The sequence below is a fragment of the Suncus etruscus genome, chromosome 13 (genome assembly GCF_024139225.1).
Source record: "Suncus etruscus isolate mSunEtr1 chromosome 13, mSunEtr1.pri.cur, whole genome shotgun sequence".
NCBI classification, from domain to species: Eukaryota; Metazoa; Chordata; class Mammalia; order Eulipotyphla; family Soricidae; genus Suncus; species Suncus etruscus.
In genome coordinates this window covers 25,795,115-25,818,547 of record NC_064860.1, presented here as the reverse complement: position 1 = coordinate 25,818,547, position 23,433 = coordinate 25,795,115, and the positions used below count along the sequence as shown (strand labels likewise).

Here is a 23,433-nt window from a genome sequence, read left to right as displayed (position 1 = left end):
GGAGTAGACCTGGAGTACTGTGAGCAGTGACCCAAAAGTCACAAAACAAAACCACAAAATTTTTCCTTTTGGGCCAGAGAAATAGCTCAACGAACTGGAGCACTTGCTGTGCATGTGGGAGGCCTGGGTTTAATCCCAAGTCTATAATGTTCCCCAACTACCACCAGAAATGATCCCTGCCCAAGTAGTCTCTTAAACCTGACTATATGTAGTCCAAAAGTTAAAAAAAAAAAAAAAAAAACCAACAACAACAACAAAGAAAATGAGACCTATTTACTATATTAAAACAAAATTTTAGGGGCCGGGCGGTGGCGCTGGAGGTAAGGTGCCTGCCTTGCCTGCGCTAGTCTAGGACGGACCGCAGTTCGATCCCCCGGCATCCCATATGGTCCCCCAAGAAGCCAGGAGCAACTTCTGAGCGCATAGCCAGGAGTAACCCCTGAGTGTCACAGGGTGTGGCCCAAAAACCAAAAAAAAAAAAACAAAACAAAACAAAATTTTAATGAGTATGTAATAAAGTTTTGGTAAAAATGATGCACTGAGTGTGAAAGAGATAACACAAGGGTTTATGGGCTTGCAATGCATGTGGTCTAGCTTGGTCTGAACCCTGCCACAATATTCTGATCTCCTAGATACAGTCCAGAGTGATTCCTGAGCACAAAGGCAGAAGTAAACCCTGAGCACAGCTGGATGTGGCCCAAACCCCTCCCCGACAAATGAAATATTCATTTGAACATTCGTTCAATATATCTTTTCAAGTATTCACAAAACAATGTTGTTGCATTTACTAAAATAGAATACATAATAAAAAGCGCACACTGAAATCTTCTAATTCAAGTCATGAGTACATGTTACATACCTTTACAAGGTGTCTTTTCTCAGGGAGCAACCTGAAAGTGACATGAAACATAAGAATTGCCATGCAGGGCTAGAGCACTTCTTAGCTTATCTGTTTGTAATGGATCTGGCAAGGAGCAAGAATATGTGGGTGGAAACATTCAATATCAGTCACCAAAATTTTCACCTATCTCTATGAGTACTTAAGAGTTTACTCTAGGGGCCGGAGAGATAGCATGGAGGTAAGGCGTTTGCCTTTCATGCAGGTCATCGGTTTGAATCCTGGCATCCCATAAGGTCCCCTGTGCTTGCCAGGAGCAATTTCTGAGCATGGAGCCAGGAATAACCCCTTAGCACTGCTGGGTGTGACCCCCCCCCCAAAAAAAAGAGTTTACTCTATATCTAAACTATATTAAAATCTATCATATGTTATCAAAGTCATTTGCAAATTTAAGGATAGGATACTCAAACTAATACAGATTCATAATTTATCTGTTTTCTGGACTCTGCTAACACAAAACTAAAAATCAAAACACAACATCTTCCTTTGCCTAACAATTTTTATAAATGCTCTTATTACAGTATATCTTAGCACTTCCTCTTAATTTTTCTCCAAGCAGTTCACACAGTATTTTGATCACGTCCAAGCAGATTCATATTATTTTGCTAATTAATCATTATTGATAATATTTTGTTCAAGTGTTAAGGAGGGAAGGTGGTTCAGAGAGCTGAAATACTTGTTGTGTATACAGAAATCCTGATTCTGATTCCTGAAATAACATGGTCCTACCAAACACTGAGCCTGGAGTAGTTTGCAAGCACTGCTGAGTGGGACCCAAAAGAAAAAAAGAAAAAAAATTTAATTTAAAAGTTATTCATGGTGATAGCACAACAGTATGGCATTTGCCTTGCATGTGGCAGACCAAGAAAGGACCCAGATTCGATCCCAAGCATCCCATATGGTCCCCTGAGCCTTCCTGGAATGATTTCTGAGCCCAGAGCCAGGAGTAACCCCTGAGCACCACTGGGTATGGCCCCCCAAAAAAGTTATTCATAATATATATTTAATTATATCCCATGGCTTTGATGAATATATCCCTGAATGAAAAAAATAAAAAGCTAAAAAATATTTTTTACTTAGGTGAAAGATAACTGTTTTTTCTTTGTTTTTTTGTTTTTGTTTTTGGGCCACACCTGGTGGCACTCTGAGGTTACTCCTGGCTCTGTGCTCAAAAATCACTCCTGGCGGAATCAGGGGACCATATGGCATACAGGGAACTGAACCCGGGTCTGTCCCAGGACGGCCGCATGCAAGGCAAATACCCTAACAGTGTGCTATCACTCTGGCCCCAAAGATAACAATATCTTTAATAACTAAATTCTTAATAAAACAGGTGGCAAAATAACTATACTTACTCTTCAATACTTTTATCGTAGACAGTCTTGATTCTTAAATGGTCATCAACATCTCTCTTCACAACATGATTTGCTTTAAGATGAACTTTATTTATGACCTAAAATATTTTGGAAAACAATGTTTAATGTTACATAGAGCAGTCATTTGCAGTCCTAACTGCACCCTGAAAAGATAAATTCCAGTAACATTTCTTTTTTGTTGTTGTTGTTGTTTTTTTGCTTTTGTTTTTCGGCCACACCCAGTGATGCTCAGGGGTTACTCCTGGCTATGCGCTCAGAAATCGCTCCTAGCCTGGGGACCATATGAGAGGCAGGGGTGGGGTGGGGTGGGGGTAGACTGCAGTTTGTCCTAGGCTAGCGTGCAAGGCAGACGCCTTACATCTTGTGCCACTGCTCCGGCCCCTCCAGTAATATTTCTAAAAATATCAAATAACTAGAGATATAGCCCACATTCATGAACACAGTCAAAATGACACTTCTGAGGCCGAAGAGATAGCACTTAGGTAAAGGCACTTGCCTTTCATGCAGAAGGTTGGTGGTTCGAATCCTGGCATCCCATATGGTCCCCCGAGCCTGCCAGGAGCGATTCCTGAGCATAGAGCCAGGAGTAACCCCTGAGCGCAGCCGGGTGTGACCCAAAGAACAAAACAAAACAAAAAAGACACTTATTTGCAGTTTGATCTATAGATTCAATGCAATCCCAACTAAAATCCCAGCAATATGTGATAGATATCAATATACTAATTTTCAAGTTTAGATAAAGAGGCAAAATATTCAGTATAGTCATGTTAGGAGAAGAATAAAGTTGGTAAACTGATAATACTGACTTTAAGATTTACTACAAAAGTATAGTATTCAAGAAAGTGTAAAGGGGGCTAGAGTGGTAGCACAGAGGGTAGGCCACTTGCCTTGTTTGTGGATGACCCAGGCTTATCATGGCATACCATATGGTCTCCTGAGCCCACCAGGAATGATTCTTGAGCACAGACCCAGGAATACCCCCTGAGCACCACCAGGTGTTGCCCAAAATAAAAATAAAATTTAAAAAAAAAATGGAGCATGGAAAATCTTTTCAACAAATGATGCTGAGAAAATTGGTCAGCCACATGCACATGCAAAGAAATAAACTAATTCGGGGGCCGGCGAGGTGGCGCTAGAGTTAAGGTGTCTGCCTTGCAAGCGCTAGCCAAGGAAAGGACCACGGTTCGATCCCCGGCGTCCCATATGGTCCCCCCAAGCCAGGGGCAATTTCTGAGCGAGTAGCCAGGAGTAGCCCCTGAGCATCAAACGGGTGTGGCCCGAAAAACCAAAAAAAAAAAAAACAAACAAACAAACAAAGAAAGAAATAAACTAATTCTTTCTAATGCATGCACAAAAGTCAAATCAAAATGGATTAAGACCTTGATATCAGGGCCAGAGAGATAACACAGCAGTGGGACATTTTTCATGCACGTGGCTGACCCCAGAGGGACCTGGTTCAATTCCTGGCATCCCATATGGTCCCCCAGCCTGTCAGGGGGCAATTTCTGAGTGCAGAGTCAGTAATGACCCCTGAACGCTGCTGTGTGTGGCCCAGAAACCAATCAATTAATTAACGAATCAGTCAATAAATAAAGTTTCGAAAAAAAGCCAATTTATAGTTAAAGCAAAATAATATAGGAGTTAAAGAATTTGCCAGATTTAAGCCAGCACCACATGTGGTCCCCCAGCACCAGGAATGACCCCTGAGCATAGAACCAGAGGTCGCCCTTCAGCACTTCTGGGATGGCCCAAGTCTCTCACCTCAAATTATGAAAGCAAGAATACACACACTGTGTCTGTCATCCTCAAAGAATGAAATCCTGCGATCGAGGAAATCAAAGGCGCAAACCATATCTCACAACCACCACCAATTACAATTACAATTACAATTTAATTACAAAGGCAATTACAAAGGTCTGAAACCGAGGCAGCAACACTTGGTTAAGTGCCAGAAAAGAACTGAGCTAAGACTTCAATGTGAGAATGCAGAAAGCATTCTGTGGGGAGAGCGGGGTTCAGTAAGACACCTATTGGTTAAGGAACTAGACAAGCCCAAGCTGCTTGCCTTGTCAGCTCTTCTGGAATCCTTCTTTCAGCACTTTCAGAGCCTGGAAAGTTTCGTAATGTGATGAAGTACCTTGACAATAGAATTCAATTTTGTATTCAAAAACCACTCAATACTCTTCTAATGCTTTTTATTTAGTTCTATCAAGTTTGGGTGTTGTTGTTGCTGCTGCTTGGGGAGGGCTACCTGGCGATGCTCACACGTTATTCCTGGCTCTGCAATCAAAAATCACTCTGGAATTTGCTCAGAGGATCCTATGGGATGTCAGGGATCAAACCCGGGCTTGCCATACTTTAACAGCCTTAACTGTTACAAATACTTAACAAATACCTTAACAGCTGTACTATCTCTCAGGTCCCAAGTTCTAGCAATTATTATCATTTTTCTTGTTTGGGTTTTGAGCCACACCTGGCGGTGCTCAGAGCTTATTCCTGACTATGGATAGGAATCACTCCTGGCACGGCTTGGAGAAGGATAAGGGGTCCTGGGGATAGAACCTGAATAGGTCTCATGCCAGGAAAGCTCCCGACCCGCTCAGGGAGGGCAGGGCAGCTCTATCCATTCTTGCTCAAGTCTTTGGCCCTGTGATTCCCAAAGGAAATTTGGAATTTGACAGGGTGGAATTTGACTGGACAGGGTGCATCGACCTCTGAGAATGCTCTCGGCAATTTCTGAGGAAAACACCGAGAGACCTATTTATTGCAAGAGTTGGGAAACTTGGCCACAATCTGCATTTTAATTTAGTCCTGGTGGGTGACGCCAGGGCACGCTCAAGTTTGAAAAACAGCGCCTGAGGGTTGGAGCTCAGCACAAACCTTTGCAAAATGAAGTGATCCTGGGTGTCCGTCAGTGCGCTTTCCTGGGTTCATGGAGCATGCAAAGTCTTTTCAACAAATGATGCTGGGAAAATTGGTCAGCCACATGCAAAGAAATAAACTAATTCTTTCTAATGCCATGCACAAAAGTCAGATCAAAATGGATTAAAACCTTGATATCAGGGCCAGAGAGATCACACAGCAGTGGGGCATTTTCCATGCATATGGCTGACACCAAAGGGACCTGGTTCGATTCCTGGATCCAGGCGGAAAGGAAAGCAGATGCCATTCCTGGGGAGTGTCCAGACTGGCCCCGTCCCGCGTCCTCCAACCATCCTCTCACTCCATAAAAGTGCATGACCCTCCCCAGGCCTGCTGCCTCCCTACCTCAGCGTCCGAGGGAACGGGGTGCCTGCAAGGAGGAGAACTGCTCAAGGAGATAGGAATAGGTGTGGCGCTGGCCCGGAGACCTCCGAGGAGAAGCAGAACGCCTCGCACCCATAACGAGCCGCTCCAGTGCCACTGTCCTGGGCCCGGGCCTGCAGCCGCCCAGCTGTCAGCCGCTCCAGCCCACTCGGCCGCCATCTTCCAGGCCCGCGTCGTTGCCATGGAGCGCGGAGGCTCCGCCTCCGGACTAGCCACGCCCCTACCCTTGCTGGGCCAATAAGAGGCCGCCGCCCGCCAGGGGCTGCTTTCCGATTGGCCAGCGTCGCCACCCGCGCGAGGCGGAACTTGAGAGTTGCATCACTCGGCTGCGTCGCGTGGAGGGAGCTAGTTTGGCAGTCCTGGGAGGGAAGGCCCGGGACTAGTGGCTGCTGCTGGTGATGGGGAAATGGGCATCTTTACTGAGGCCACTTTTCAGTAGTTTTTTGGGGTGCTTTGGGTTTGGGTTTGCGTTTGGGGCGTCACACCCAGCGGTGCTCAGGGGACCAAATGGGATGCTGGGGATCAAATCCATCAACCCCTTTAATTCGTGTTGTTTATCTAACAGTGGTCCTCAAACTATGGCCCGCGGGCCACATATTGTATTTGTATCTGTTTTGTTTCTTCATTGCAAAATAAGATATATGCAGTGTGCATAAGAATTCGTTCATAAGTTTTGTTTTTTCTATAGTCAGACCCTCCAATGGTCTGAGGGACAGTGAACTGGCCCCCTGTTTAAAAAGTTTGAGGACCCCTGATTCTAAGAGATACCCCCACTGGGTAGGAAAGGTAAAAGAAATAAAATAATTTTTCTCTGCAGCTTCCCGAGGGCTCGCCCTTAAAGCCCTGGACCCCACCCCTTCCTAAATCCCAAGAACTTGCCCTTGACCAAAAGATAAATTTTAACTGTTGCAAAATCTTGCAAAAATGTAACTGAGCAAATGTCAAATGTCAAGTACTTCCTGAAATGGACTACCCTACTGTTATTTTCCGCTGTCTGAAAGCTATATATATAAAGGCTTGTTAAATCTGGTTCGAGGCTCTCGTCCTCTGGTTTATGTTAGGCCACATTGAGAGCCCTGCATATGCTTGCATAATAAAACTCCTTGCTTTTTGCATGGTCTCTGCCTCATTAGAGGAGTGCATGTAGAATTCCCAATCTTATCAGGTAACAACAGATGTGAGCTATTTCTTGGCATGAAGAATGGAATATAGCTTTATTTTACTCTCTCGAAGTCCACTGATGAACTACTTTAAAAAAATATTTAAAGGCAGTGATGTGCCTTTATTTTTTTGTTGTTGTTCCACACCCGGCGTTGCTCAGGGGTTACTCCTGGCTGTCTACTCAGAAATGGCTCCTGGCAGGCACGGGGGACCATATGGGACACCGGGATTCGAACCAACCACCTTTGGTCCTGGATGGGCTGCTTGCAAGGCAAACACCACTATCCTATCTCTCCGGGCCCGTGCCTTTATTCTTTTAAAAAGTTGTGGCTGTACTCAGGAATAAATACCTCAGTGCAGAGCCAGGAGTAACCCCTTGAGGGTGTGACCCAAAAAGACAAACTCAAAAATGTTGTAGCTATACTAATCTAGAAGGGAGGGTGGGCTACAGAAATAGCACAACGGGTAGGGCACTTGCCTTGCATGCAGAGTACCCTGGTTCCATCTCCGGCATTCTACATAGCTAGCCACCCACCCCCCACCCACCCAGCCTATCAAGAGTGATCCCTGAGCACACTGGGTGTGGCCCAAAATCAAACAAACTCAAAAAAAAAGAAAAAAAGAAAGCCTGGATAATGCCTTGCCCACTTACTTATATTTACTAGCCTGTGAGAAACTATTAAAATGGAATATTGAGGAGCCGGAGTGATAGCACAATGGTAGGGTGTTTGCCTTGCACACGGCCACCCCAGCAGGGTGGACCCAGGTTCGATTTCCGGCATCCCATATTGTCCCTCGAGCCTGCAGGAGCGATTTCTGAGTGCAGAACCAGAAGTAACACCTGGTCCAACCCCCCCCCCCCGAAATAAAAGAAATATTGAGGAACAGGAGAGATAGCATAAAAGTTCCTGGTTGGATTTCTGCACCGCATATTGTCCCCTGAGCACTGACAAGGATCCTTGATCGCAGAACTAGGAGTAAGCCCTGAACCCTGCTCGTTGTGACCCCAAAACCAAATACAATTAAAAATAAAGAATATATTGGGGGCCCGGAGAGATAGCACAGCGGTGTTTGCCTTGCAAGCAGCCGATCCAGGACCAAAGGTGATTGGTTCGAATCCCGGTGCCCCACATGGTCCCCCGTGCCTGCCAGGAGCTATTTCTGAGCAGACAGCCAGGAGTAACCCCTGAGCACCGCTGGGTGTGACCCAAAAACCAAAAAATAAATAAATAAAAAAATATATATATATATTGGGAGGGCCAGAGAGATAGCATGGAGGTAGGGCATTTGCCTTGCACGGCATCCCATAGTCCCCTGAGCCTGCCAGGTACGATTTCTGAGCACAGAACTAGGAGTGACCCCCGTGCAGCGATGGATGTGGCCCCAAAACAAATCGATTTTTTTGTTTTGCTTTTTGGGCCACACCCAGCGACACTGAGGGGTTATTCCTGGCTATATAAAAAATATAATAAAATATAAATATGTAATATATATATAAAACAATCAGTAAATTGGTGCTGAAGTGATAGCAAAGGGGCTAGGGTTTTGGGGGGGCCTTTTTTTTTTGCCACTGGATTTAATCTTAAGGATTCACAGTACTTTTTCCTTTTGTTCATTATAAACTACCCTTATCATTTATCAATTGAATGATACTTTATGTGACAATGATGGTTACAGGTTACAGACATCCACGTTTCCAATATGAAGACAAGTACTCTACTGCTACTTTTCTGGATTGACAATGTGCTTTAAGTGTCAGATACTATCAGGTCTTACTCTATTCCTTACCCAGGATGATTATTCTGCCTTTCTGGATGTGTTTGCAGTCAAGCAAGAGACCATTTCCTGAATCCTAACTTTGGAAGAGGTAACCACTGAAGATTCATTCCTGCATATAATCAATATTTTTTTTGGAGGTGGATGGGTAAGGAGAATGTTGGAGGGTCACTCCTGGTAGTTCTGAGATAAAAATTTCTAAAGCTGGGCCGGGCGGTGGCGCTCGAGGTAAGGTGCCTGCCTTACCTGCGCTAGCCTAGGAGACGGACCGCGGTTCGATCCCCCGGCGTCCCATATGGTCCCCCAAGCCAGGAGCGACTTCTGAGCGCATAGCCAGGAGTAACCCCTGAGCGTCACCGGGTGTGGCCCAAAAACCAAAAAAAAAAAAAAAAAAAAAAAAAAAAAAAAAAAAAATTTCTAAAGCTTATGGTATCTGTTTTACTGAAAAGCCCATTGAATTTTTTGCTAGTTTTGGTTTTTGGGCTTCAACCCGTGGTGCTCACATACTCCTTGCTCTGCTTGGGGATCACTCCTGGCTGTGCTCTGGGGTCCACATGGGATGCTGGGTATTGATTGAACCTGTGTCTGCCGCCTGCAAAGCAAACTCCCTATTCACTGTACTACCACGCTAGACCCCAAAATACTGTAAAAGGCACCACTATAAATTATATGCTTCATAATAAATTATTTTGGAATTGGGCTACACTCAGTGATGTTCAGTCTTTCCTGGAAGTGCTACATAAGTAGTTTAAGGTTAAAACAGGCCAATCACATGCAAGCCCCTTACTCCATCACCAAAATGCTAGTCACATGGCATTTCCAAGTATTTTTGTAAATCCCAAGTCAATCACTAACCCAAACTTCAAAGGTTCAAATATTTTGCTAAAATATTTACTTTTGGGGCCGGAGAGATAGCATGGAGGTAGTGTTTGCCTTTCATGCAGAATCCCGGCATCCCATATGATCCCCTGTGCCTGCCAGGGGCGATTTCTGAGCGTGGAGCCAGGAGTAGCCCCAGAGCGCTGCCGGGTGTGACCCCCAAAAATTTTTCTTTCGGGGGCCAAAGCAGTGGCGCAGTGAAAGGGTGCTTGCCTTGCACATGGCTGACCTAGGATGGGACCGTGGTTCAGTCCCCAAGCCAGGGGCAATCAATTTCTGAGCGCTTAACCAGAAGTAACCCCTGAGCGTCAACAGGTGTGACCCAAAATTAAAAAAAATTTGGGGGAACATAGTAGTACAGAAGGTAGAGCTTGATTATCCAGGCTATTCCTAGCATTCTATATGGCCCCAAAACAAAAATGCTTTGATATCTCATTAATCACAATAGCTAATTAAGTGGGTACTCAGGTGATTGTTTCTAAATACTGAGATCAGCACTTTACTGTTGACCTCTGGTTTTCCAATCAATGTACCTAGGACACTAAAACCAAAGTTCCTATTTGCTGTGGCCATGTAGCCACTACTCAGAACTTGTAGAGAACCAGTTAACCCAAAGCTCCAACCCTTTTCACACTGTCAATGTTGGTCACTTCTAAAGGGTTGCTACTAGCCAAAATGGCAATACAAGGTTGTTTTTTTTTTTTTTTATGAAATTTGATGTCCTTAAAATAAACTTGAGACCCCCCCACAGGTCCAAGAAAACCTTTCTTGGAACTATTATGTACCATCTTTCCTACACCATTTTAGTTCTCTTACTTTGAGTGATAACTAGCCATATTTGGGGACCATTCTAGGTGGTACTGGGATGATTTTTATTGTGCTATGGATCAAATGCAGTTCAGCTGCATAAGCCAACTTTAAGAATTTTATATTGTAAAAGGGGCTTTTGAGAAAATTATTTCCTGTGCAATGTCATTTTATTGGTTTGAATGCTAGCTGCCATAGTTCAGTGATAAGACTGCATACTTAGACATGGAGTATCATGCTTAGTGAAATGAGTTAGAGGGACATAGAATTGTAACATTTGTTTGGAACTTAGTATGAAAATACCTCTACCCCAAACAGAAATGATGGGGAGTGGAGAATGCAAGGAGGACAGATAAGGGGTCACTGTGACAATAGATGGCAATTACTCTGGACAAGAACTGGAAACTGAAAGGAAATAGGTATGATGCCTTCAGCAACAGTACTGTAAACCACCAAGGCTAAAAGGATGGGGGTGGGGAGTAAGAGGTCGGCCAAAGGTATGCTTGGAGTTGAGCAATAGAACAGGAACAGGAAAATTAGTGTTGGGAAATGAACACTGGTGAAAGGATGGGTATTGGAACTCAACTACCATCTTTTTTCTTTTTGGTTTTTGGGTCACAACCTGGCAGGCACAATGCCTGGCAGGGTCACACTCCTGGCAGGCAAGGGGGACCGTATGGGATGCCAGGATTTGAACCACCTTCTGTCCAGGATCAGCTGCATGCAGGGCAAATGCCCTACCACTCTCCTCTCTCGAGCCCCAACTATCAACTTTTTAACTTTTAATACTTGCCTTCCATGTATGAAGGCCTGGGTTTGATCTCCTTTATAGGCCCCTTCCCCAATTTGATATTGGGTCAGTCTGACAGCCATACTGCAAACCTGTAAGTTTTCAGTTCAAACACCTTGCTATTCTGCAGTCCTTTAGTGTGATGCTAAAATGTTCTGCATGATACAATAATAAAACATGAAACCATACACAATACTTTCCTTAAAGCACATGATAATTTAGCTGATCCAGGTTCATTCCTTGGCACATTTTATCCCCACAGCCAGGTCTTAAAACTCCAAGACTAAAGTTGCAGTTTCCTAGCCATTTATATTGAACAAGCACAGAATATTCCAAGGCACTATTAGAATATCAAATTGCATCTTGCTTAAAGCCTTCTTTGATACTTTCTCCCAAGCCTGTGTTCTCCCTTGAATATTTCCTATTTTATCTACTTTGGAGCAATCGCATTTCTCTTAAACATGTATTCCTTTTTATGCTTCTACACCTTCCTGCATAAGCTTTCAATAAAAGCCAAAGCATTTTGTTTCACTAAAAATAAAATTAAGGGGGCCGGGCGGTGGCGCTAGAGGTAAGGTGCCTGCCTTGCCTAGGACGGACCGTGGTTCCATCCCCTGGTGTCCCATATGGTCCCCCAAGCCAGGAGCAGACTTCTGAGCGCATAGCCAGGAGTAACCCCTGAGCGTCACCGGGTGTGGCCCAAAAACCAAAAATAAAATAAAATTAAGGGGCTGGAGTGATAGCAGTGAGTAGGGAGTTTGCTTTGCATGTAGTCGACACAGGTTCAATCCCTGGCATCCCCTATGAGCCTCAGGAATGATTTCTGAGCAAAGCCAAAACCCAAATAATTAAGCTTTAAAAACCTCTTCTATATGTGGAGGCTACCAATACTATTTGTCTTTTTTTTTTAATTTGGGGTCACACCTGATTGCGCTCAGGATTACTCCTGGCTATGCACTCAAAAATCACTCCTGGCTTTGGGAATCAAACCGAGGTCCGTCCTGGGTCATCCTAGGTCAACTGTATGTAAGGCAGATGCCCTTCCACTGTGCCATCACTCCAGCCCCTATTTGTCTTAACTAAGTCACAGCCAAGCGTGACCAAACTGTGACAGGTGCCAGCATCAATGTATTATCAGTTGATCTCTGTAATGACCGTGACATGTAATTTTAATGTTCTTTGGTAACAAACTAGTGTTTTAAACATATAATGAAGTACAAAGGCATTTTTGAAGACATTAAGAAAAACCAAGAAAAGTAAGTATCTACATTTTATTTATTTACTTTTCAGTAAGCTTAAATCCTTGAGGGGTACAGCATCTGAAAAGAGAATACATAAATACATTAAGCATGTATTATTCAAACAAGTGATTTATACAATCCCCACAGTCCCTATAACTCATCTGTAAAAGACATCAAATCGTAATTTGAGTTTAAAGTTAGGGTCTACTTATTTCCTGTGGTACTCTTAAGAGTATACTGTAAGCAAACTGAACTAGAGTCAAATACATGCAAGACAAGTGCTTTAAACCTCTGTATTCTTTTTTGTTGTTTTTGGGCCATACTCGGCAGCACTCAAGTATTACTCAGGGTTTACTCCTGGTCTGTGCTCAGAAATCTTCTGGCAGACAGGGGGACCACATGGGATATTTAGAATTGAACCCAGGTTCGTTCTGAGTCAGCTGTGTGCAAGGCAAACATCCTACCACTGTGCTATCTCTCTTCAGCCACACAACTTATATTCTGGTGAGGAAAGAAACATCTTTAACAACCTATTTTTCTACCTAAACAAGCTTTTAAAGTAGAAAATTTTTTTTCAAACAAGGAACCAATGTTTTCAGCTGCAATGTTCTTAGTTGGAACCTTCAAAGTATATTGAAATTTGTGCCCAATGCCAATTATCTTCCTCTATTGCAGATTGGTCAGGACTACACAGTATATTACTTCCCTGAGACAATGGCCATGCCCAGATTTGGGTAAATTCCTGACTTAGAAACACAGGCATCAGGTTTTCTTACAAACTTAAGGTTAATGTACTTATTTGAACAACAGTCTATAAAAGTATTATTTATGATGCTAGGAAATTATTATTTCCGAGCAACTGATCTAGTGTCCAGTATTTCTCCTATAGAAAACCAGTCACTTAAGTACCCAGGCTCCCTCCATTAGCTCTTCACACCCTCTTAGAAACATCAAATACAAGAATAGGAATAATCAGGGGCCGGAGAGGTAGCATGGAGGCAAGACGTTTGCCTTGCATGCAGAAGGAAGATGGTTCGAATCCCGGCATCCCATATGGTTCCCCAAAAACCAAAAAAGAATGGGAATAGTCAAACTGAATCTTATGTGCTTCACCCAACAGTGGTTGGGGCACATGATGGGACTAAACCTGGGTGGAAGAAATAATATAGTGTAGTGTTTACCTTGCATGCACAGCCTACCTGGGACTAACCCTGTCCCTGGCACCCCAAGCCTGCCAGGTCACTAGGTATGGCCCAAAACAAACCATGGGACTGAACCCAGGCCTCCCAAAAATTACTGTTCGGGAAGGCACGCCATCCTTGTTTGAGGCAAAAGATTAAATCTGGGTAGCCCATGTACAAGGAAAGTACTCCCTATACTTAAAAAAAAAAAAAAAAGACGATGACACCTGCCTTTAACATACCCTCTAATGCAATTGTGGTTAAACAATACTAGAAATCGAAACCAGGATCTGATCTACCTCCTCAAACCCTCATTGGAACCTTTTGCCACACAGGAATGCTCCAGGACTATACTAATCGATTCTTGCCCCACTAAAAAATCTCTCAACCCCCATTTGAACACAAAGTGTTTTGGGGATTGTTTGTTTTGGAAGTTCACAGCCAACAGCCTTCAAGGCTTACTCCATGCCATGGATTGAATTTGGGCTATCCACTGTACCCACTGTCTGAGCAACCCTAATTTTGTTTGCACCGTTATATCTGATATTTTATGCTGATTTTTAAAATAAAGCCACAATGCTAGTACTTACCACACGGATTCTATGACCGATTGCCTTAGCAGGAAGGTTGCTTCGGAATTTGGCTCGAACCATGCCACTGTTTCCATGGGCACGGGTTACCTTTCCCCAGATCACTCTGGTTTTGTTAGGTTTGCCACCAGGAGTTACAGTGTTGCTGATTTTTAAAAGATTAAGAAAAAAAGCAAGGGAATCAATGTAACCAATGTAGACAGATTCAACTTATCACTATAACAGTAGTGCTCAACCCAGTAAGCCAGTTACCCGCAGACAATTATCTCAACTAGGGCACCAAGGTGAGCCCCAGGATATCCCAAATTAAAACGATGCAAATGGGGGCCACAGTATGAGACTAGTAAAAAACAGGGGGGGGGAAGACACAGATGGACACAGGAAACAGAAGTTGGAGAGGGCCACAAATGGAAATATCACTAAACTTTGGTCTAGGGTGCTTTGTTCAATAAATGACGTATATACTGCATGTCAAATACTAAACGCCTCCAAGTTTTTTCTTTAATTTTTTTCCCTCAAAACAAGCAACTGAAGACACACTGTCAGATAATAATCACATCAAAACTGGTGAGTCAGAGAGACAGACATAAAATGATCCCACTCACCGAAGGACATAAAAACAAAATCATAATGAGAATACCCAAAGACAACAGAAATGGAGGATGAAGAGAAGAGTAGTTAGGACAGAAATAGCAGAGCAGTAGGGCATTTGCCTTGCATGCAGCTGATGCAGGTGGTTCGAGTCCAGGCATCGATATGCTTCCCCAGTACCCACTGAGAGCTATTTCTGAACGCAGAACCAAGAGTAACCTCTGAGCACCACCAGGTGTGACCCAAAAACCCAAAACGCTGAAAAAGACAATAGTTGGAAATGATCACCCTGGAAAAGAACAGAATGCTGATAAGTAAAATGATATAATACCCCCCCCACCTTCAGTACCAGTATTGAAATCCCATGCCTAAAAGGAAAAAAGCAGTGAAGAAAAGTGCCATAGAGGCAGAGGTCGGGAGAAAGGAGGATGGGAGAGGATAACCTTGGAGAAGCTGGCAGCAGGAAATGAACATTGGCAAAGGGATTGGTGTCAGAGCATTGTATGCCGAAAGCTCAGCCATTAACTTGGGGGGGGGGGGTTTTACATCCGACAGAGCTCAGTCAGGGGTTACTCCTGGCTCTATGCTCAGCAATCACTCCTGGCAGGCTCAGGGCCCTACACCCTGGCTTTAACAGATAGTGTCCCTGGCTTACAGAAAGGCAGATGACATAGAACCCAAGTTGTAGAGTATAAAAAGCCCTCAATGCATTGGGCTTTCACTTCATCAAACATGTAAGTTAGAGCTTGAGAAATGAACACATGAGTAACAATTATTTTTGTTTCTGGGAGTGTTTGGGGATCAAACACAGGATTCCTGTATGCAAAACGAGTCCTGCTAACAGTCATTTCTGCCCCATGAGCTGAAAATAAATAACCTTAGATCAGGGGTCTCAAACTCGCGGTTTGCGGCCCTCCATACAACATTTTGTGGCCCTGCCCTAAAGGAATCTTTTTTTTGTTTTGTTTTAGTTGTTTGGGTCACACCCCCCAATGTTCAAGGCTTACTACTGACTTTACACTCAAGGATCACCCTAATTGTGCCTCCTGTGGCCCCCAGGTATCTTGAGTTTGAGTCCCCTGCCTTAGATCATATTTAAAAAGGCACAGATCAGACTTAGAAATTGAGGATTGGGGGCCGGGAAGGTGGCGCTAGAGGTAAGGTGTCTGCCTTGCAAGTGCTAGCATAGGACGGACCGGGGTTCGATCCCCCTGCGTCCCATATGGTCCCCCCAAGCCAGGAGTGACTTCTGAGCGCATAGCCAGGAGTAACCCCTGAGCATCAAACGGGTGTGGCCCAAAAACCAAAAAAAAAAAAAAAAAAAAAGAAATTGAGGATTGGCTTGGAGCTGGAGCAGGTAGGGTGTTTGCCTTGCACAAGGCCAACCCAGGTTCAATTTCTCTAGTACTCCATACTCCCCCCCCACTCCAGCTGCCAGGAGTGTTTTGGGACCATAACCAGACATGGCCTACCCCTCCCAACCAACAAAAAATGAATTGAGGATTAGAGCCCAAGAGATGATACAGCAGGTAGGGCCAAACTGTCTTAACTAGTTCCTGCCATCTTTGGATCCACCAGGGATTCCCAAGTAGAGTAGAGCTAGGGGTAATCAATCCTTGAGCAGCTCCAGGTTAGAAACATATAATTGCAGTAAACAAACATAAAGCACTCAGAACATATTATGTCATATAACCGTAAGATCATGCAATTGTCAAACAAATCTTAGCTGCAAAATTTCCCATGTAGGCAGAAGACATCTAAATCCAAAATCTCTGTGACAACCTACTGCAGCCTTCCACTAAGTTCCATAAAGACCCATGATAGAATACCAGTGACAATCCTATTAAAATATCTTTAATTCTTTCAAAAACTCAAATGCTTAGTAATATAAAAAAAACTTACTTCTTTGCTTTGTACACATAAGCACATCGCTTGCCCAGATAGAATTCAGTTTCATCCCGAGCATAAACACCTTCAATTTTAAGAAGAGCTGTGTGTTCCCTCTGGTTTCGGAGACCCCGTTTATAGCCAGCAAAAATGGCTTTAGACCACAGCCTATAAACAAACAAAACAGATTATGATCATAAAGCTGGTTCAAGAATCTAATTTAACTTCAAGAAACCGCTAGAGTATTTTAACATGCTAAGACCTCTACCAAACTTCAGGACAGCGAATATCCAATCCCCCCTCTCACCTCTGCGCCCATCTCAGATGTTTCTTTCTAACGAATTGACCATTACACTTTCGGATTCTGAAATGGTCAACAGACCATAGAAAGAGATTTCTTTAGGCTCCTGTTTGAAACCAGCAGTGAAAGCAAACTGCAGGCCTTGATTCAGGGCCAAGACACTTAGTTATTTAGCTATTTATCTAATAAATTCAACCACCATCACTACCAGCATAAAGCAACTAAATAGTCTTAAAGCCACGTACCTTCCAGCCATGTCTGTCTCCTAATTAGTCCGGGCCTTTAAAAAAAAAATAAAAATGCATTTTAAAATTTTGCAACGCAAACTTTCCACATAGTTCTTGATCAAATCTGTTGGGCAAGATACTGTTATCCTTCCACGTTATTAGATCCGAACACTTAACTTCATATAAAGTCGCTCTGGCAAGAGATGGAGAGCCCAACTCCTGTCCCAAGCCCAGCCAGAAATGACTGACACCTACTTAGTGTCATAACCAGGCTAAGCCATAAGCATCTCCAGGTGTGACTCAAAAACCAAAAGCCAAAAAACCAAAAAAAGGGGAAAAGTTCAGTCTAGAGGACACTATATCCGCAGGGATCCAGCACGCGAACAATCATTAATTTCACTACCTGGTTCCACGATGCATGCGCAACCCCGGTTCCGGGTTCACCAGTTCCCGGGGATTCGGGACCAGGACCATCCGCCCCGCATCGCCTCCATCCTCTCTTCCCTACCACTAAAACCCACAAAAATGTTTACTGGGCAAAGCCTCCGCACTATACCGATACCTCTTTGAACCATCTAAGCGCTCCTAACTTCATTATTTTACACCCAAAGTTCCGCGCCAGGGCTTCACCCACCTCCACGGGAGTCCAAGATGGCGGAAAGAGAGCAGGAAGGCCCCGCCGCGCGGTCTTCTGGGAGAGGCGCCTCTTGGCCCCGCCCACAATTTAGGCATCTTCCGCGATCGCCCAAAGGAAAAAATAAAAGTGTGATGAATTTACATCTGTGATAAATAAGCAAGATACATGTCAGAGCATACTTAGTAACAACTAAGTTGCTCTCACCAATGTAAAATGAAAACCGCGTTTTTTTAGGCGGAGGAAGGCAAATTTGTGGACACCTAAAAGAGGAAGCAGGGTCCTTGGTAGTTGTGCGTTGCCATGGAAACCCCGAGTTTTGGTTTCCGGTCCAGTGGTGCTGATGTTGGAGAAAGGAAGATGTACTAAAGGGGCTATTTCATCTTCTGCAACCAGCAATTTGTCTCAACCACTTCGGGTTGTCTTTCCCCCTCAAGGCGCTGCAGTGGAGAGAGTGAAGACTTTCTGTCCTCGCCTGAAAGAGAAAGGCCTGTGGCACAAAAGCAGCAGGAGCTTTTTCTTCTTTCTTAGTCTTGGCCTACTTTTTTTTTTTTTTAATCCCCTAAAAGAGGATGATAAAATAGTTCTTACTTTTTGCCTTTTTATTGCTCTCGAAGGTGAGGAAGGCTCCTTGAAAAAGTCTTATTGCAGGGCCGGAGGGAAAGTACAGCAGGTGGCTTGCACCTTGCCTTGCATGCAGCAAAACCTGGGTTCTAATCACTGACATCCTTCCTAGGAGTGATCTCTGAGCACGGAGCCAGGAGTAAGTCCTGGGCATCTCTGGTGTGACTAAGGTTCTGAAAAAGAAAACAAAAAGAAAGGCCTTAGTGCTTTCTTTTTGGTTTTTGGTTTTGTTTGTTTGTTTTGGGGCCACACCTGGTGACGCTCATGGATTACTCCTGGCTCTACACTCAGAAATCGCACCTGGCTCGGGACCATATGGGAAGCTGGGGATAGAACTCAGGTCTGTCCTGGGCCAACCGTGTGCAAGGCAAACGCCCTACCGCTGTGCTATATCGCTGGTCCCTAGAGTCATTCTTTTATTTAGCAAATTATTAAATGTCTGTCATCAGGGAGTTGACATCCTAGTCGAACTTACAAAAAACAAGTGTAATTAATCTTACACGTTAAAAGGTGAATTTAGGACTGGAGAGATAGTGCAGCAGGTAGTGTGCTTTCCTTGCACATGGACACAAATGTGAACATGCGTGTCATGAACAGCGTGTCATGAAGTAAAGCTTTGAGCACTTCTGGATGTGTCCCCCCAAAAAAGAAAAAAAAATGAATGACTGAGAATTATGAAGTGTGTAGAGAAATCACATTTAAAATTGAATTCAAAAAATAAATAAAATTGGATTCACAGGCCTCCAGAGCACCACCAGGTGTGGCAATAAGAGTACTAAGAGGTCACCACAAAGCCCACTGGTGGTCCCAAGAGTTTGGACATTAGAAACCCAGATGGGTACCATGTCCTCAGACATTGAACCACCAACCTAGTTGGCTAAAAATTTTGTATCTCCTCTTAACTACAGAATTCCATAGATAAGGAATAATTTTTTAAGTATGTGAGCTTCCTTTCTTTGTTCACTCATTACACCAGGCCTGAAACTTGGTACACTGTAGTGAATAATATTTCTCCATGCTCATGGAACTTAATAGTCCAATGGTGAGGGAAACTGATGACATAAACATTACCAACTGTGAAGGAATTCTTTAGGAAAGTAAGGGAGTGTAAACAGTCACTTTTTTTTCTTTTTTTTCTTTTTCTTTTTGGTTTTTTGGGCCACCCCCGTTTGATGCTCAGGGGTTGCTCCTGGCTAAGGGCTCGGAAATTGCCCCGGTTGGGGGTTCGAACCGAGGTCCTTCCTTGGCTAGCACTTGCAAGGCAGACACCTTACCTCTAGCGCCACCTCTCCAGCCCCAACAGTCACTTTTCAATCACAGGTGATCTCTCATTTATACCTAATGATTATTATACTCTTTAATTAGAATTGAAGATGATCTGATTATATTGAATATATTATGGGTAAGTTATTTTATGAAACTTTTACTTCAGTTATTTGTGAGTTTATGTAGAGAGAGGGTATACATATAGTCATTCTACTAATCTTTTTTTTTCTGACAGGAAGCATTTGGCATAGTTGGGAGAATTTAATAAAAGTGCCAGTTTACAAGGATGTAAGCAGGAGTAAAACACTGCTTTACGGCAGAGTGATGTAGGCTTCTGATACCTGGGAAGTAGTTACCTGTACCTCCAGAGAACAATATGAAGAGGATTGTCTGACAAGAGCCATGGTCTTTTTTTCCCCTTTGTTTCCTTTTTTTTTTGTGTGTGTGTGTGTGGTTTGTGGGTCACACTCGGCAGTGCTCAGGGGTTACTCCTGGCTCCATGCTCAGAAATTGCTCCTGGCAGGCACGGGGGACCATATGGGACGCCGGGATTCAAACCGATAACCTTTTGCATGAAAGGCAAACGCCTTACCTCCATGATATCTCTCCGCCCCCCCCCCTTTGTTTTCTAAGCCAAGGCCTTGGATAGAGAATATAGCTAAGGTAATATGGCAGGGCATAAGTTGAGGAAATGAATCCCAACATCATTCTTTTATATTTTGGAGTTCTTTTTGGAATCACCCTTGATATATTCCATATATTGCAGTCTCTTGAGGTACAGAAAATGGTGGAAATTGGCTCAGTAGAGTAAATGTGCTGCTGAAGTTATTACTTGATTGATTGATTGATAGGACTGTACAGGTGATAAGATAATGGGAAGAATGGTTTAAGCTGAAGAAATTGCATATTCTAGGTCTCTGAGTTGAAAATGAGCTTGATTCCACAGGAGAATGAAAAGAATCTCAGAGGCGAGTGGGTCTGAAGAGGAACAGATTGGGGGCCAGATCATGTGGGTCTATAATTCAAGTTACTAATTTTAGTTTATTGGGGGGTTTTGTCCAGGGATACTGGGAGTAGAGGACCACTGGAGTGACTGTCACAATGCCCTGGGAACCAGGCTCAGTACTTTGCTCATGCCTCTACCACTTGAACTATATTCCAGTCCCATTTTTGTTTTTTTGTTTTTTAGGGGGTGGGGTTTTGGGCCACACCCGGCGGTGCTCAGGGGTTACTCCTGGCTGTCTGCTCAGAAATAGCTCCTGGCAGGCACGGGGGACCATATGGGACACTGGGATTCGAACAAACCACCTTAGGTTCTGGATCGGCTGCTTGCAAGGCAAACACTGCTGTGCTATCTCTCCGCCCCCCCCCCCCATTTTGTTTTCAAAAATATTTTTGTCGGGGCCGGGCGGTGGCGCTAAAGGTAAGGTGCGCCTGCCTTGCCTGCGCTAGCCTTGGACGGACCGGGGTTCGATCCCCCGGTTTCCCATATGGTCCCCCAAGCTAGGAGCAACTTCTGAGCGCATAGCCAGGAGTAACCCCTGAGCGTTACCGGGTGTGGCCCCCCAAAAAAATTTTTTTGTCATGTGACATCAATTCACTTCCAGGAACTCAGGCATCATTAGGGCCACACCAGCAATGCTGGAGGTGGGAGGGGGCATGAATGAATGGAGATCAATCTCAGAGTCTCCTATGTACAAAGCATATGAGCCATACCTTCTGAGCCCAAGAAACTTGTTCTCAGATTTTATTATTTTGGGTAACACCTGACAGTGTAACCTGGAAGATGTGGGCACTCTTATAATCATTCTGAAGTTCTGGGGTGTAAACACAGGCTTATTTACAGTCTTCTGAGTCACCTTCCAGACCCATCACCTAAGAATTTTTCTTTTTTTTTTTTCTTTCTTTCTTTTTTTTTTTTTTTTTTTTTTTGGTTTTTGGGCCACACCCTGTGACGCTCAGGGGTTACTCCTGGCTATGCGCTCAGAAGTTGCTCCTGGCTTCTTGGGGGACCATATGGGACGCCAGGGGATCGAACCGCGGTCCGTCCTAGGCTAGCGCAGGCAAGGCAGGCACCTTACCTCCAGCGCCACCGCCCGGCCCCATTTTTTTCTTTCTTTCTTTCTTTTTTTTTTTTTTTTCATTTTGCTTTTTGTTTTTGGGCCACACCCAGGGTGGCACACAGGGGATACTCCTGGCTCTATATTCCGAAATTGCTCCTGCCAGGCTCTGGGTACCATATGCCCAGTATCAAACCAAAAGTAACCCAAGTACTGCTGATTGTGGCTCGAAACAAAACAAAACAACAACAACAAAAAAAAAATAAACAGGTAACAGTGAAAGGTTACTGAATGACCAACTACCAGAAATTAATTCAAACTGGGACCATAGCAATAGTATATCAGGTAGGATGTTTGCCTTGTACATGGCTAACCTGAATTTGATCCCCGACATCTCATCTGGTCTCCTGGACACCACCAAGAATAATTCCTGAGTGCAGTGCCAGCAGTAATCCCCAAGCATTGCCAGTTATAAAACACAAAAACAACAAATAATAAAATAAAATAGCCATAAATTAATTCAAAGTTAACCACTAGTAAATCCAAGGTGTTTCTGGCAGTTGTCACCCTTGATGAATTTCTCTGACCTTCAGGGAGAAAATTAAAGAAGTTCCAGACTATATATCATTATTAAACAGTTGGGCCTGGAGTGATAGGATAACACAGGAGTCTTCAAACTTTTTCAACAGGGGAGAAAGTTTATTGTCCCTCAGACCATTGGAGGGCAGACTATATTTAAAAAAAAAAACAACTATGAACAAATTCCTATGCACACTGCACATATCTCATTATGAAGTAAAAATAAGCAAAATGGGAACAAATACAGTATTTGAAATGAAGAACAGGGCCCAGAGTGATAGCACAGCGGTTTGCCTTGCACGTAGCTGCCCAGGATGGACCTGGGTTCAATCCCCAGAGTCCAATATGGTTCCCTGAGCCAGAAGCGATTACTGAGTGATTTCTGAGTAACCCCTGAGCATCATTGGGTGTGGCTTAAAAAAAAAAACAAAAAATAAATTAGTAAATAAAATGAAGGACAAGTCAAGTTAGATTAGCAAACTTACCAGTACTCAGATGGGAGTTGGGCCTGCTTTTGAGGACCCCTTCCAGAGACTGAAGAGGAGTCGAGAGGCAAAGGAGGGGAGTCAGAGAGTGCGGTGCACATCCCACACATGTGCACTGTGTTCCGGGGCCAGTGGGCTGCTAAGCAGGACAAACAGCTGTGGCAAAAGCACCCGGCAAGGGGCCGGAGAGATAGCATGGAGGTAAGGCGATTGCCTTTCATGCAGAAGGTCATCGGTTCGAATCCCGGGGTCCCATATGGTCCCCTGTGCCTGCCAGGAGCAATTTCTGAGCATGGAGCCAGGAGTAACCCCTGAGCACTGCCGGGTGTGACCCAAAAACCACAAAAAAAAAAAAAAAAAAAAGCACCCGGCAAGCCAGATTAATGTCCTCAGTAGGACACATGTAGCCCACAAGCCCTAGTTTGATGACCCTGGTCATCAAGCAGGTAAGGCACTTACCTTGCACATAGCCTACCTAAGTTTGATCCAAAGGACTGCCAGGAATGATTTCTGGGAGTAGATTCAGGAGTGACCCCTGCGAATTGCGAATTGCCAGATGTGACCCAAAAAGCAAAACAAAACAACAACAAAATAGTTGCTTACAAATCTCTTACATGCTTTATATTCTTTATTTAGGTCTGTTGTGTAACCCTATGACTGCCTGAGTTTGTAATCCTAAGAACTTTTTTTAATATTTGATGGGTGACAACATTTTCTTTTCCTTTTCTTTTTCCTTCTTTCTTTCTTTTTTTCTTTTTTTCTTTTCTTTTTCTT

At 43.9% G+C, this 23,433-nt stretch overlaps 2 protein-coding genes and 1 non-coding gene across 3 annotated transcripts in view; all 3 read right to left on the bottom strand.

Moving 5' to 3' along the window:
* Positions 1–5,763, bottom strand: part of LMLN (leishmanolysin like peptidase) — a 53,702-nt gene extending 47,939 nt beyond the window's left edge. Inside the window, exons 1-3 of the mRNA XM_049785892.1 lie at positions 5,542–5,763; positions 2,254–2,351; positions 860–890 (exon numbers count right to left, since the gene is read on the bottom strand). Coding sequence (XP_049641849.1) covers positions 860–890; positions 2,254–2,351; positions 5,542–5,763 — 351 coding nt within the window. The remainder of the gene's footprint in view (positions 1–859; positions 891–2,253; positions 2,352–5,541) is intronic.
* A 6,461-nt stretch (positions 5,764–12,224) lies between these two features.
* On the bottom strand, positions 12,225–17,040 carry RPL35A (ribosomal protein L35a). Its single transcript, XM_049785530.1, has 5 exons — positions 17,030–17,040; positions 16,791–16,847; positions 16,499–16,651; positions 14,006–14,150; positions 12,225–12,312 (listed from the first exon to the last, which is right to left on the bottom strand). Exons 1-5 carry the CDS (start codon positions 17,038–17,040, stop codon positions 12,289–12,291), a joined length of 390 nt encoding a protein of 129 aa, XP_049641487.1. The 3' UTR covers positions 12,225–12,288.
* Positions 16,806–16,941, bottom strand: LOC126026952 (small nucleolar RNA SNORA2/SNORA34 family). Its single transcript, XR_007502135.1, has one exon. It is a non-coding gene; the product is annotated as a small nucleolar RNA SNORA2/SNORA34 family (small nucleolar RNA).
* Positions 17,041–23,433: the final 6,393 nt, after the last annotated feature.